The 15,632-nt window shown below is 40.3% G+C and overlaps 2 protein-coding genes across 14 annotated transcripts in view; one reads left to right on the forward strand and one right to left on the reverse strand.

Annotated features, from left to right (window-relative positions):
• NBEA (neurobeachin) overlaps positions 1 to 15,632 on the forward strand; it is a 677,938-nt gene that overhangs the window by 481,678 nt on the left and 180,628 nt on the right. For all 13 annotated transcript variants that reach the window (XM_047723145.1, XM_047723148.1, XM_047723152.1 and 10 more), the window contains one exon: positions 3,307 to 3,443. In XM_047723145.1, coding sequence (XP_047579101.1) covers positions 3,307 to 3,443 — 137 coding nt within the window. The remainder of the gene's footprint in view (positions 1 to 3,306; positions 3,444 to 15,632) is intronic.
• MAB21L1 (mab-21 like 1) lies at positions 4,955 to 7,564 on the reverse strand. Its single transcript, XM_047723160.1, has one exon. It carries the CDS (start codon positions 7,078 to 7,080, stop codon positions 6,001 to 6,003), a length of 1,080 nt encoding a protein of 359 aa, XP_047579116.1. The 5' UTR covers positions 7,081 to 7,564; the 3' UTR covers positions 4,955 to 6,000.

Below are 15,632 nucleotides of genomic sequence, written 5' to 3' on the forward strand. Positions count from 1 at the left end.
CTACTTTTAAAATACATTTGATGAATAGTTCCCTTTTCAAATATAAAACATATGTACTTTCAACTCTAGGTTTACCATCTCAACTGATTAAAGATGCTGTGACTCTGAAAGAGAAGTTCATTCATTTGAAGAGTCTTTTCCTTATGCTTGGGTAATCTTTGTTCTAGGTCAGACTTTAAATTAGTATTTAAATTAATGTCAAGTTATATCCTTTTCCTTTCAAAAATAGTAATGGATCAATATTTCTTAAACACTGTGTTGCCAGTGCTAGAAGTAAATAACGCTTATTGTTCCTTTAGTTACCACTTTGCATGTGGAATTTTAAAGGACTGTATTGTATGCATCAATACAGGGGAGGAGGTTTGGTCCCATCTATTTGTTTAACTGCCCTTTAATAGCCATCACTTGACTTCAGTGTGTGCTTGAGAACAGTATTATAACGTATCCTTTTATTGCTCTAGTAATGATTGGAATGGATATATCTACATTCAGTCTTGAACTCACTACACCAAGCAAAGTTAGGAGGTTAAATTTGTACCCAGTTATCTTCTAGAACAGAATCTGCTCGATCGCCATCTCTCTGACATCCAGAGAGGCTGCCCTTCTTAAACTATTTTTATTTGGACAGGCATCCCAAGCTTTCAGATAACCAGATCTTCCATGTAAGATCTGCTGGTTTGTGGTGGTGCCTTATGTAAACATTTTCGTATCAGATCCCTAAAATCCAGAGGCTCCCCCAAAAGGGATTAAAACATAATCCCCTCTCTCTATTGCTGTAGTGGATTAACTCTGTATTCTCTCTGAGGCTGGTTTGCTCCCTGAAGGCTACAACAAAAAGATTCAGTGCTCCTTAAACATACTATGGAATTGGAAGTTGTAATTGGAGATATCCCAAGGACAGGGGTAAAAATGACACACTATGAAGGCTGAATGTTTCATGACGCGTCTTTTTTAAATAAGGACCACTTCGAAGTCCTTTTATAAACCCCCAGAAAATCTCAATTCAATAGAATGAGATTGGAGTAAAAGCAGAAAGGAGGGCAGTCTTCTCTCAGAAATGCAGAGAATTAAGTAGAGAGAATGCTTTCCCCGTTAAAAGTTCACGGAGATGTGTCCTTAAAAATTCGTAATATATTTCAGTAAATCAGTATGTATGGTTTTGATAATATGTTCAGCGATTTTTTTTCATGCCACCCCAATTTAATTGTTTGGATATGTTAAATTACTTTTTAAGAGCAAGGAATAGCTCGCCATTTTAAATGTTTGTGACCATTCTACGTCTCCAAATGCCAGAAACCTCTATTAAACCAGAAATCACTAGTCGCCAATGTATAGAATGACGACTTTCCTGAGGTTTTAGCAAGGCCCAGCGACATTTAAGAAGACACTGTTTATGATGTCAGTCACGGCACCTTCTTTCTCACCTCGCCCCAATCAAGAGTAAGCTTTCTGGATTTCTCCGAAAGGGAAATAGGGAAGGTGGCATCCAGAAGAGCGTCCTGGTGGCGGAAGGGTTAAGGGAGCGGTTCGAACCGGCCCGAGCGTTGGGGGATTCCAAGGAGGGCGCGGGAGGCAGGAGGCGCCTCGGAGCGCGCGCACAGACCCTCCAATAAACACAAAGGAGGGCCTGGGGAATAGAAACCCAAATCCACTTGTAATCGTACAAGAGATTCGGGCATAATTACTTGAGCAACCTAGATTAAGATTGATGAGCCTTTAAAGTGGCGCTTCAGATCGACCGCCTTGCCCTTTGGAAAGAAAAACCTTGTGGAGCCGAGCTGGACCCCGACTCCGCTGGGCTCCGCGGCGGAAACCCGGGCCGGGAGTCCGCGCGCCCCGGGGCCGCCCCCCCCCCGCCCCCCAGTGCGGGCTCCTGGGGGACAGGGAGCAGTAAACTGAAAGAAAGGGCTTGGCGTTAGTCTGGGCCGGACGGTCAGGATCTGGGGTGAAGGCCGACACTGACACAGTTTGCTTCCCGTCCACCGCGTTGAGCGCGGCAGAAGCCGGCCGATTCCTCTGTGTGCCTCCCGCAGCAGAAACGGCCGGGCTTTGTGCAGGGCGGTCGCGGGTTTAGTGTGTGCTACTCCCTGGAAACGTGAACTTTTCGGCAGTTCCCGCGCCCGGCGGGGTCGGGCCTGCTATCAGTGGCCTTGGCGGTGGCCAGAGGAGCCGGTCTCCCCGGGAGGAGCCGCCGCCGAAGGGCCCGAGCCTGAGCGGCCGCAGGGGACCTGCCTTTTTATTGCCTTTATCCTACTGTTACTGTGCCTCATTTGACTATATGCATTTCAGGGCGGGCGGGGGGGGGCGGGTGGAAGGGAACATAACGCGCCCTTGCTACCAAAAAAGAAGAGGGGAAAAAAGGGGCGGGGGGAGAGAAGGAAGGAAGGAAAGAAAGAAAAGAGAAGAGCAAAGAAAAAGAATAATTTCTGATTTCCGTATCTGTATCTTAAGTACAGTATAGCAAAAAATGCCTCCCCTTTTGGGGAATGTTAATGGGCAGCTAAGTAATCCCCTTCGAATTTATATTCTAAGACGTAATTTTCAACGTTAACTCAGACTGAGGGAATTCGAAGTAAGCACCTCAGTAGGCACACTTTCTAAAAATCTTTTACTGGAGATGAGTTTCTCTAGTTTTCCAAGTTGAGAGAGAGTACTTTTCGGACGCTTTTCTGAGAATCTTCTTGTTCAAGCGTCTTATAATTTCATCACTTTTGATTGCCGGTGAGAAGATCACTGTTAACGATTTTTGTTCTTTTCTATATAAGAAATGTACTTAATATCTTTGTGTGCGTGGATATGGATGTGGCGCGCCCTAGGACGCTGGTATTAATCTTCCTGCAAGATGCAAACCCGTTAGTACAGTGGAATTTATATATTTAGATCCCATACCCCTTCACATCCTCCCGCCCATCCTTGGGGAGCGCTGCCGCCGAGTGGAACGGCTTTACAGGATGGCTGGTCTTTGGGGGCAGTGCTGACTGCCTGCGGTCTCTTTCGGAAAGCCGGTGGTGCTCAATGGAGAATCCGAGCATTTATAGGATTTCTAGGTGGAGGTTACAAACTCGCTTGCTAAGGGTCACTTATTCGGTATCTTGACCACTTGGGGTTTTATGGGATTATTTATCTCTACTCTTGTTATAAGATAATGTGCAAGAGCTAAGCAGACCTTATCTCGCATGAAAGAAGCTGGCCGGGTTACACTGGCACCATTTTCTTAGTGCATCTTTAAAAATAAAGACCTGCGGCACCCTTTGGGAGGGAGCGGAGAGGGCCACAGGGACTGACTCCGGTGCCCTTGTCTTTCAGGCCCAGTGGTTCTCAGCACCCCAGCCCAGCTCATCGCTCCTGTGGTGGTGGCCAAGGGGACTCTCTCCATCACCACGACCGAAATCTACTTCGAGGTAGATGAGGATGATCCTACCTTCAAGAAGATCGACACGAAAGTGAGTCAGAGTGATTCGTGTACAGTACTAGTGGCTTTCTGGCAGGAAGTGGTTTTCAATTTTGCTTGGTTTTAAATGACAGTGGGGGAGGGGAGCACATTTCCATTTTTGTCATAGAAAATAAAATGAATGAAATAACACATGCTCTATTTTATGGGATTGAAAAATATATTAATGATTTTAAATCCTGTGTTACCAGAGCATGCACATTACAGTCTCTCCATGAGTGCCTTTGTGTGCGCTTGGGTAAATTCGGTAGGTAAGCCAGTTGTTCCAAAGCCTCTGGGGTACAGCATCCCAGGCTCTCTGGGAAGACCAGGAGGGGTCTTCTGAAATATTTTAAGATGACTTTTACTTTCTAACAGTGTAAATTGCAATGTGAATTACTATTCATTGAAAGGTTGTAAGGAAACTGGGGGGCAGCAGCGTTTAGATATAAATTCCTCTCCATTATTACATCAATTTTTCATCTCCTGAAGTGAGAATGAGTTTTACATGTGAATTTAGAACAAGAGAAACATTGTTTGAGAAGCGTTGTTTTAAAATGTATGTAGGTATATACTAGCAATCAGATGTTTAAAGTTCGTGTTCTTCTGTGGGTGTAATGCCAGAAAAATACCTACTTGGACAGTATGAAATACATAAATATTTATTTATTATATCTTAATGTATAGATTTTAAAACCTGATATTAGGATAGCTCTACACCCCTGCTCTTTCCATGGAAACCAATTTGATTGTTGTTTTAACTTTTATGTTGCTGTGCAGTTTGCAAACTTTTTTCCTGACGTTAAGAATTCAAGTGTCATGTCAGATATTCAAGCATCAGTTTATAAAGATCTTTCTGTGCAGTGTTATCAGAAGGAACTATTCTAATATCGTCAAAGACAAATGCGCCCACAGATCCAGAACTATACTACTTATATGTAATTTTTACCTAGAGATAAAGCATCATTAAACACTTAGTAGAAGAGAAACTGGAATTCTAAAATTCATTCCCATCTGAATTAAGCACTACCTTAAGGCCTGTAGGTGATTAGTGCTCTCAGCACTTGTTGACTATTAAAATCCTTGGAAGGACAGTCCCAGGACTTCTTGCACTTCCAGCTCCCAAAGGCTGGACTGTTTAAAATGGGTTTGAATGTAGTGTATTTGATTTTTAAGTAATCGAAAGTGTGTCTTTATGCTTTTATCATTAGTTTGCCCTGTGAAGTAAAAAGAAATTTGGGATTTCTGATTAACTTACTCAGCTAATGGAACACTTACTGCATAAAATAAGATTTGACATAAAGTGGTCAGAAATAATCTTTATTTGGTTAGCACAGCTATACACATTTTGAAACTTTCATTATGACTTGAAGTTCACTTTCTCTGAGTTAGTCTGACTTTTAACTGAGCAGTCTGTACCGTCCTGACATAGTTTTTCCTTATATTATCAAAAATGCTACAGAAATACTAATCTAGAAGAGCAAGCTTTCAAGGGTAGATTTAAGTGTGTCTGTTGTAGAAAGAAAGAGTCTTATAAGTAAATCATTATCTTCTGTAGCTGTACAAAGAGTTATCTCCAGGATTTTAAGGTTTTATTTTTAATTTCATTAGCATACTCCTTAAAATGTTTAAAATAGTCGAGTGGGTTGAATTTTCAAAATGGAGCATTACCTCTTTTGATAGAAAAACAATTTAAAGTGAGACACCACAACTTTTATTTTACTTCATTTATTAGCTTCTAATTAAATAAAAACCAGCAACAGAAATTAAAATCTAAATCACAAAAGTAGTTATCCAGTGTATTTCAAGTGCATTTTTCAAATATATAATTCAGATATTCAAGCGTTATTATATAAGCTGAATTCAAATTTCTTTGAATATATTTAAATAACATTTCAAGTATATTTATGGAATGTTAGAAATAGAACAAGCATTATATTTGAAACAAAATGTAAACTTTTTAAAGTTCAGACACTTTCAAAGACAGATAAAAGTACCAGGAGGAAATCTACCTTTAAATGGTATCTTTGTTAGTGGAAAATGTCTGGCAGTCTCCAAAACGGCAATTTAACTTCTGTTCACCAAATCACAAAACACCAACATCCACACTTTCAAAGACAAAGTGAGATCACAATATTTGTTACAAATCAAAATATACATTACACTTTCCTTCAGATGGCATTTCCAAATTGTGTTTACTCACAGACAGATGCACTTAAATCACCAGGATTGCTATAATCCTTTGAAAGTTAGGCAGAGTGTTCGCTGTGGTCTTGCATTACACCCAGGTTGTTTTCCCGGTATTACTGTGTACTTTGCAAGGGAAATCCTTTGTAAAGAAGTCTTGTAATACTTGTGGGTTTGGGTTTTTCTCCATCCGCTTTCCCTACTTCTTTTTCTCCCCTTGGAGGGGTGGGTGAGATGATGCCTAAACGTTGTATTGTTACTCCTTTTTAAGGAAGAAATTGTTTGCACTGACAAATGGAATATTAGGAATCGAACAGGAAGTTTACACTGAATCAGGTCTTTGAGAAGAGTGATCACATTTCGGCTCTCGATTAAATTGTCCTCTAAAGTTTTTCCAAACTTTTCGGGTTGGTCAGGATCTCTCTTGCCAGTCGCCACGTTTGTTTGGCAGCGTTCTCCAGAGCCGAATGAGGTTTGCCTTGAAACAGATCTAAGTTCGGTAGGAAGTAGTGAGGACACCGCCGGCACTGCAGGCAGGAGATAAGTTGCAGCAAAATCCCGTTAAGCCGGTCACCCAGGCAAGACTCGTCCCAGTCTGACTCCCGGGGATGCTTTTCACACTCGTAGGAAACCAAAGTCTTCATGTGGTAATTGTTCAGGGGCTGGCCTGGCAGTTCAAGGTGACGATCCCGTAAGGTTTTGAGGATGGAGAGGCATTTCTTTCTGCAGCCCCCCATCTGCAGTCTGTTCTCTGCTTCCGCGAACTGCAGCACCCAGGCGTCGCTCTCGGCCGAGCTCTGTTTGCCGGCCAGGGAGTGGCACTCCTTGGACAAGAGATTGAACCCTTCCGCTTTGACCTCCGCCACCCGGTTGGGTCCCGGCCAGGGGATGTGGGGAAGTGGCCAGTGGGCAGCACTCCTCGGCCAGATCCCGGTGCATTTAAAAGCCGGGGTGATCTGCACCACGTACCTATCTCGGATTCTCAGTTTCACTTCGCTGGTGTCTGCCACCATCTTTACCACATCCCTGTAGCTACATTTGTCTACGGCTTGAGCCACCAGCGTCTGAAACCTGGACCGGATTTTGCGCGCCGAGAGGTAGCCGGAGGCGGTAATGAATTCCACCCAGAGGGACATGCTCCTCTTGCGCCCGTCGCTCAACTTCAGCACCGCGCAGCCCGGCAGCGAGCCGTCGTCCACAAAGTTGAACACCCCCATTTGGTTAAGGTAAAGCACCACTTCAAATTCGGTGGGGGAGATGACCTCGAGGCCCTCGTAGCGATTGTCCATCTCGTTGAGAGAGCTGATGAACCGGGGCTCCTGCACTTCCACTTCTTTAAGCACGTCGGAAACTACTTTGCAGACTTCCCGGATAGTTTTTGCAATGGCAGCTTTCCTGGCTTGGCATTTCTCATTGTAGTATTTATTCAGATGGTATACCAGCTTGGCCTGGGCCGCGATCATGTTGGGGCAGAGATCCGGATTGTACACCGGAGTCTCGCAGTAAGCTGTGGGATCCAATGCGGCTGCTAGCGCTGGAGCCAACTTCGGTGGAGAAACGGGCCGCCGCGCTCAGAAATGTACCAAAACGCTCTCCGATGTGTTGCAGCGGTGGATTCCTAGCCGCTGCTTTCCCCTTCCTTTTATCTTTGAGCCCAGACGGTCTTAAAGTGAAAGATTGTTCTCCCCCCTCTCTCGGTCTTTCTTCCTCTTTTAAAGAATCCTTGTGTGAGAGAAACGCATGGAGAGATCACCTTCTCAGTAATGAAAACAAAAGTTGCGCTGAGACCCAGCAAAGCTCTTCCAGTAGTCAAAATAATCAACCCTTTCCGTATTTATTTACGCTTTCCCGTAATCATTGTGTATGCTGGACTGTTAATCAGATGGCGGAAAAGTGTGCTGAGTGTGTCGGGGGTGAGTGTGAGTGTGTATATGTCAGAAGAAGCTGCTCTTGGTTTGTCTAAGAGCCCAGATGCACTCGTGTGGAAATTATAAAGGCAGGGCCAGGCAGGCTGGCGGCCAATCGCCACTGGGCTCGTCACGACAGCCTCCTTCAGCTCCAACCCGGCTAATTAATCCCCCCTCATGGATATAGGCACACAAACTAAAGGTAGGAGGCTGCTGCCGGCAGAAAACCACGCAGGCCACCTAGACAGTTTTGGAAATCAAGAGGAATCTCTCAGCTTTGGTATTAATTGAAGCATATTGACATTTTGAAAAGACTTGGCAAAGTGGTTCTCTTCTGTGTTGAAAACACTGCCTGTCTTTTTGCAGGGGAAATGCAAATACAGGTGTATTAATGGCCATCCATCAATTAGTGAACTAGATGGAGTCTTCTAAAACAAAAGTCAGTAACTTGCATTTAGGGTAAGATAATTAATGTCTGGTAATCCTTGAGGTCTTTTTAAATGCAGGTTGAGAGTTTGCTCTTTCATGTATATGTAAGTTGGCTTTAGATGGACTGATGCCTGTGTCATGTGGGGGATGTTCCTGTATGTTAGAATGGGGTTTGGGGTTGGGTTTTTTGTGCGTGTGTGTTTGGTTTTTTGTGTTGTTGTTGTTTTTTGTTTTTTGTTAACATTATGCAGTGTTTTAGTTCTGGTTTTTTTCCCTCATTTGCAGTTGTTGAAAGGGATATGAAAATTATTGCTTTGTTAGGTGTTGTCTACCCCAGTTTAAGTTAGGATGTTTAAAAAATGTTTAGTGTTACTCCCCCCCTCCCCAACTGCAGCCCTCTTTGTACTTTGGTAGACTTGCCCAACATAATCAGGACAGTAAGCTTTGTATGCACTGGTGGAAATATTTTAAAAATAACTTATCTCTGTGATTGAGAGATTACTGTAATGTGAGTTCATAGCTGTGTTTTAATATGTGAAATTAAAGCAAGATCATGGAGATGAGACCTACTGGCAGATAACTGTTCTGAAAATGTTTAGGTTTAGGGTTTCTGGCTTGCTTATTGATGTATAATTATACCTCCTCGCTTAAGTGTCCTTAGTGGTGACCTGACAGTAGACTTCTAATGGTTATAGGATTTCATGTGATTTGATTGAGGGAAAAATCGGGTAAGATTTTAAAAGAAAATTAATTTGCAGTCATCCAGGGCTTTAAAATTTAAAATATCATTTGGAATACTTTGAAAGAAATCAGCATTTCTGCATTTTGGAAACTTGAAACAGGAGGGGAAGAATGGATTTATGTAGAATATGTTTTTGGTTTTTGTTTTTTTCCTGGTGGTACCAGTTGTGTCCTTAATGTACAGGAAAGGAAATAAATACCACTTAGGGATTATGTAGTGGTTTTAAAACCTAAGCAGATTTTTAATGCCTACCTTTAATTTAGATGCCATCTCTTTAACAATATTTCCAGCAAAATCCTATAACTCCTGGTAACAGGTCTGTAGGCACTTTCTCTCAGATCCGCTTTCAACAAGATCTTGTTCCAGGCTCCTACTTTTTACTCCAGCATTTGCTTTTTTATTTATTTATTTGTTTGTTTATTTGTTTTTGCACAGGTATGAGCGTCACAAAGCCATCTATTATTTCCTTTTCTCCTTATCCAAGAGTGATAGATTCCAATCTAGCTTAAAATAGTACATGAGATTTGGGGCTCAAGGCATCCATCTACTGTTTTCCCCAGGAACCTTCTATTCCCTTAGGAGCAGGGATTGGGAACAACCAGAACAGCTCCTCCCCACTTCGCAGGCTTTGCGGGTGAATGCACTGCTACCTTTTGGCAGTTGGAAGAAGAGGAGGCAATTCAGTACCGGAGAACCCTCGGCCGAGAAGGCGAAGAAGTGCCTTGGCCTCAGGGGAAGAGCCGCGTCTGGCTCTCACCCGGCGCAGGTTCCCTCTCTCGCTGGTCCGCACTCCCGAACCATCCGTCTTTTCCTCTCTCTCTTCCATAGGGATTGTTTCCCTGTGTGCCCGTTCTTTTAAACCTTACTTGGTGTCCTCGGGTTCTCCACTGCTCCAGGCCACGGCCCCTGCCCGCGAACCCCTCGGCCCCGACCGCCACCCTTGGGCCCACGTGAGGTCGCAGCCAAGCCCCGCGCTTTCTCGTCGTCGGCCGCGGGCCCCTGTGCCCAGCGCAATCTCCCGGGGGTTCAGAACAGAATTGCTCGGCCAGGACCTCGTCCCTCGATTTCTTGGGCCACCTGCAAGTGTCCCCGGTTGCCGAGGACGTGCAGCCTAGGACGCGGAGACCCCGGAGCCGTTTGGGGGGCACCGTGGGGCGGCGGTCCGGATGGGTCTCACGCGAAGGACGCGAGGGGCGCCGGGCCGGCCTCGCTGGAGCCAGGCGCGCAGGTGGCGCATCTTCCGGGCTCACTGTGCGGCTTAATTGGGTTAAAGCGAAGCTAAACACCGAAGCACTTTGTGCAAACTAATTGGTGTAACCGGGGCCTTTTCACTAACGATTTGCACTTTGAAGAAGAAAAATGGATGGTGAGAAAAGGACTAAGAAACTCGTTAGTCGTAGAATGTTCCAGGGAAGTGAAGTCATTCTGTTTCAAGGACGCCGGGACTGTGTTTTCCGGGCTGCTTCCTCCAGCACCCTTCACACTGGGAGCTGACAGTGATTTACATAACACAGGATTCACCCACCCGCTGTTAGCACTGCAGGTGAACTGGGCGCCCTAGAATGATACTCCAGTGCAAGTTCTGCTTGTTGCTGCAACACAGTGATTTTCTATGACACTGACCACGTGAAATGAATTGCCTTCTGTAGCTGAAACCTTTCAGTGATCTTAGACACCTCTCACTGCAGAAGGGAAAATTAAACTATTGGAGGAGTATGTTTTTCTATCCCTTAATTTTTTTTAATTGAAACGACCCATGGAGAGGAATTTAACATATATGGTATATTTTTATGTAATTCGGCCACTTTTAATCTAGGCTTTGGAGATAGTTTTGTGGGAGTAACTTATTTTATAGTAATTTTTTGAAACACCTTTGGCCTATTGAACTGGTTATTTCAAATGAGGATGTACTACCTGGGGATAGCTTAAAATCAATTTATTTACTTATCTGAGAAGTTATAAAACAACTCTAATGATCCCAATCTTACTTATATTATTTTTTTTGCTATAAATATAATCTTAGTACTAGAATAAAAGCTTGTGTGTGTCCCATGCTTTAGGATATAAATGCTTAATTGTTTTCATCGTATGCTGTGCAGGCATCTTTGACATGAGCTAATAATAGAATGATAATTGAAGAAAACTGACCTAATTGAAGGGGAAAAAAAAGCCAAGAATCTCATGATTTAATGATAGTTTGAATGATATTTGGGATTTAAAGATCTAACTGACTTGAGTTTTTCATTTCATTCACTTAGGATACTAGGCAGCCTTGATTTAAAATGCACCGTTTATGAAAAGAATCCCAAAAAGTCACAAATACCGTTATCGTACACGTTAGTAGCATTAATGAGTATAAAGCAATTAAATACTGTGATCCTTACCATTTCCAGACATTGAAAATAATAATGGCAAAATATTTTTTTCCTGAAGTATTGTTGCTTAAGTAACTTACCCGCATTCTGTAACCCTACATAATTTATATGGGATACACAAAGTAATGCATAAATAGTCACCTTTTTAGGTTTAAAGAAAAACTATTGTGTTGAGAAATGTAGGAATGCAAGGTATCTGTGCTTTTTTAAAAAAAACGAATTTAAATTTGAATTACATGTTCATAAATTTAAGCCATTGTGACCTTTCATCTAGAAAAATGTATCTGTTAGGGAATATGCATATACATGTTAAATGCTCAAATAGATATTGTTTTGTGTTTTTCATATTTGCTGGCTGCTCTTCTATTCACAAGTATTCATGAACTTAAAGTTTTATTTTTTTAATATGTGCTTATTACACTGGGGAGATAAAAAGAATATGAAGTTGAGTTTATTAAATTATTTATCCCTACTGCTGGAGTGGCTTTGAAGGCTCATTGTACGCATCTGATTTCTGCCTCCCCCAACTTCGTTTTTAAAATGCACCCAGGCTATTTCATCTGCTTCATTCTGCCAGACACAATATATTTCTTTTTTTACACCAGAGAAATTAAAGACAGATATTTGTGCGGGGTTTTCTTTATGTGTCACATTAAATAAAGTAAAATAGAGGGAGTTTCTCTGATAATCTAATTTGATGGCATCTCTACCTTTTTTCCTGTTGTGACTCCTTGTATAAGAACACTTGAAAAAAAAATAGCTTGAGAGCTTCAAAAGTTTCAATGATTTCTTAAAACAATTATTTCATATTCTAATATCAGGCTTATGACAAAGTAAAGCAGAGAAATGAGGTCACTGTTGACACAATTTAGACCCTCCCTGTTTTGTTGTTTCAGCCAGAGCATCCTGATGATTGCAGTTCTTTTAAAAAATTATTTCCTTAATCCTTCACTTGAATGATCAGGGCTGTGGCCTTAGTTTTGCTCATCCCCCTGTACCCATCGTATAGTCAACATTTGTTGTGGGGACCACTTCTTTCCCTACAATGTTCCTTAGTAAATTTGTTATTGGTGCTAATAAACGTTGGAAAGAAAGTAAATTTGAGATGAAAGATGGACACTGGAAGCGTACCTTACCAGAATTATAACCACTGCTGGATTTGCAGATTTGTAGTGATTCTGGATAATTCTGGATAAAAATGTTTCTTTTGGTAGAAGAAGAAATTGAAAGCCTGGGTTATTTAGGTAACCAGCTCACTTTCCCCACTTCATTTGAATGTATACAGAGAGGTGTAGGATATTTTAAGTTGCATGCGTATATTGAAAAATTTGAGGGGAAGTTTATTAGCCAAAAGATTTTCTTATTGCTCAAAACAGATTGTTATCGTTCTTTCAAAAATGTAAGGATATTGGGGTTAGTCATTTATTTATTGAGTATTATGGAGGAAGCGTTGGTTCCAATATTCCAGTTCCTCATAGACCCTTCAGAAAGTTACTGTCCTCTTTATGATGTAGAAAATTCAAATTCACTTTATGAGATTTCAGCCTCTGTTTTTCATTCAGATAGTGTAGAAATATTCTGACGAGATAAATGGGCTCATGCAGTTCTTTTCTTTATGAGTGTATGTAGGGACTCCTCAACCCATAATTCAGGCGGATTTATAGACATTTGTGTATGTGACCGCAGCCTTAGTACTCTTAGCGCATTAAGAGTTTTATTGCTCTTAGAGAAAACAATGGAATCAGATGCGATTAGTGTCTTAATCTGTACATCTGTAGTGGGTCATCCCGGACTGCAGAGCTCTCATTACTGTCCCATACTGTATGTGATTAAGCCACAGGAAATATTCAACATGACCTTGAGACTAGAGTATGGTATGTAGATAATCAACATTCAGTGACTGCATGTCTAAAGTAACCTTTTCTACATCTAATTTACAGTTTTGGAGCTTACTTTTTAATGAACAAAGCAATTCCTCTACTAGGATTTATTTTTTTTAATGATCAGCAACTGGAGTAATAATCTAAAAGAATAATTACATCAAATGAAAACTATTACCTTGTATCATATATATTTTATGTAATAAAATAAATGCTTTATAGAAAAGGAAAGAAATTAGTTTATAAATAGGAATTTCATTTATAGTTTTGCATATATATATATGATATAGAGATATAAACATCTGAGAATACACCACCTAAATAATGATTTCATTTTCACTTATGATTATTTTCATTATTCTAATAATACACATTTTAGTATACAAATGCGTATCGTTTCTAAAAAGCCTAATTTTCCATGACTTATCAAAAATATCAAGTCAAAGTCCTAGTAAGTAGTTAATACTTTTTAATCTACATGTTTATTCATTTTGTCTACACATCTAGATCAAAAAGCATGAGAGCACAGAGTTTGTAAGACTGTAGTCTTTCTAATAAAAAATTGTGAAACCGACAAAATAGAAAGTGTACCTTTATTTTATTTTTATGTGAAATCTGTTTTTATTATTTAAGTCAAGTTTATTGATGTGTATTTTGTGTACAGTACCATTCTGTTCTATGGTTTTTCCACATGAATGTGCCATCCAGTGAATTTTAGCAAATATCTAGAGTCAGATCATCTGGCACAGGCATAGAATATTTCCATTGCCACAAAAGTTTCCTCATGCCCCTATTTTACTTTTTAATTCATAAATTTTATGATTCGTTTATATGCAACTGGGTGGTTTACTTTTATGTCAAAAAATCTTTGGGTTGTAAATATTTATTCCTCTAGAATTTACTATTTTATCTCACTTCTAATTTATGGCCAGTTTTAATCCAGTAGCACTGAAGTGGAGGCAGAGTACAAAATAATATTTCAGATAGGCAAGCAATCGATTTGCACTTTTTTGTGTTCCATAAAAGTTGTTTAAATGTAATATATGTCACCTTAATGCTAGGTAAAAGATTTATTTTTCAAACGAACTGCTACTATACGTTACACAAGCATGAACGTGTGTATTAGACTTACAAATATAGTTTATATTTGAATGTCAAATGCGTGGTAAGAAACAGGGATTCCTCATATAAGTTAGCAACATTTGAGGCATATTGGTAATGTTACTAGCTCTCTGTCACTGGAGAAATGAATCTCCTTTCAGTATTTAAATTACATTGTACTTTACATTTTCAGTAAATTAATCCTCCCTTTGAGTGGTGGGGGACAAGGCCAAGGAGTTTGTTAGAACTAATATTAATTAACGTATGCACATTCTTGGAACATATGCTTCTAATCCTAATTTTATATAAATATACATTGTCATTTAAATTTCAATGGTTATAAATACTCCAAACAAAGAATGCTTAAATTGTAGGAAAGCAGACATATTCGTTGACCAAGATGCTCTTTCAAGTATTTTCCCTCTTTTACAACTTGGAATAGTGCAACTAGTCTTCTGTTATTTTCCCCAAGATATAAAATTATTTAAACGTTTTCTGTTTTATATTTTTATTTGGCAATTACAACAGAGATTTTAATGTTATGCATGCTTACAGGCCTATTAAGAAAGAAGTTATTGCTTTCTTAATAATCTTAAACCATTTTTAGAAAGTATACTCTTTTTATGGTTTGCAAAATAGCCTGTGCACGTACACACACACACACACACACACACACACACACAGTATTTCAGATAGGAAAAGATTGAATTGGCCTGTATACATTTATTTTAATCTGTTAAAGGGAAGCAACTACTAAATCCAGGATTCTTGTGGCCACCAGGACATAATATCACATCGGCAAGATTGGTCCATGATAACCTAGACAGTTTTCAGTAATATCTCCAGAGATGACGCTAAACAGAGTTTTTAAATAATAATAACCAGAAGTTCTGACAGTATATATACAGATACACACACTGTGGCAGGTTTGAATATCATAAGTTTTTAATTGCAAAATTGAGAAATAGTAAAGTTCGCTAGCCATTCTCTCTCTATAAATACAAATATACTGCTCAGTCACCCACACTCATAATACGCATGTGTATCCATAAAAACACTTTCATAGATTTAAAATTGTTTTCTGCTTTCCTGCAACAAATGATGGTTAAGTTTCTTGCAACCTGAACCTGTATTTGATAAGCAAATTGCATAACTCCCTGGGTGGGGAGTCGGGGTGGGGGGTGATTTTAGGGTTTCTTTTGGTTTGGGGGTTTTTGCTTTTTTTTTTTTTTTCTTTTACTAGCAAATTCAGTTCTTCATTTGTTTTGCTCTCCACGCTGCATTAGCACAGTTTTCCCCTGTGTGCATCTGCCAGTGTACAATTTAGCCACGGGCATCTGTAGACCTTGTGGTGATCAGTATTGCAGGCAAAAGCCATATGTGTTTAAATAAAAAAAAAATCTCTTTATTTCATTTGCTGTTTTAACTGGATGGATAACTTTTGTGCCTCAAGACAGAAGAAGAAAAAATACAGAAATAATTAATTGTCTCTATTCTTGAGGCAGTTCCATTTCCCCCTCCAATATGGAATGCTTGTCAGCTCTCCTGATAAATGACTGCATGTATTTGCATAGATTTTAC

The sequence above is a fragment of the Lutra lutra genome, chromosome 3, assembly GCF_902655055.1.
Source record: "Lutra lutra chromosome 3, mLutLut1.2, whole genome shotgun sequence".
NCBI lineage: Eukaryota > Metazoa > Chordata > Mammalia > Carnivora > Mustelidae > Lutra > Lutra lutra.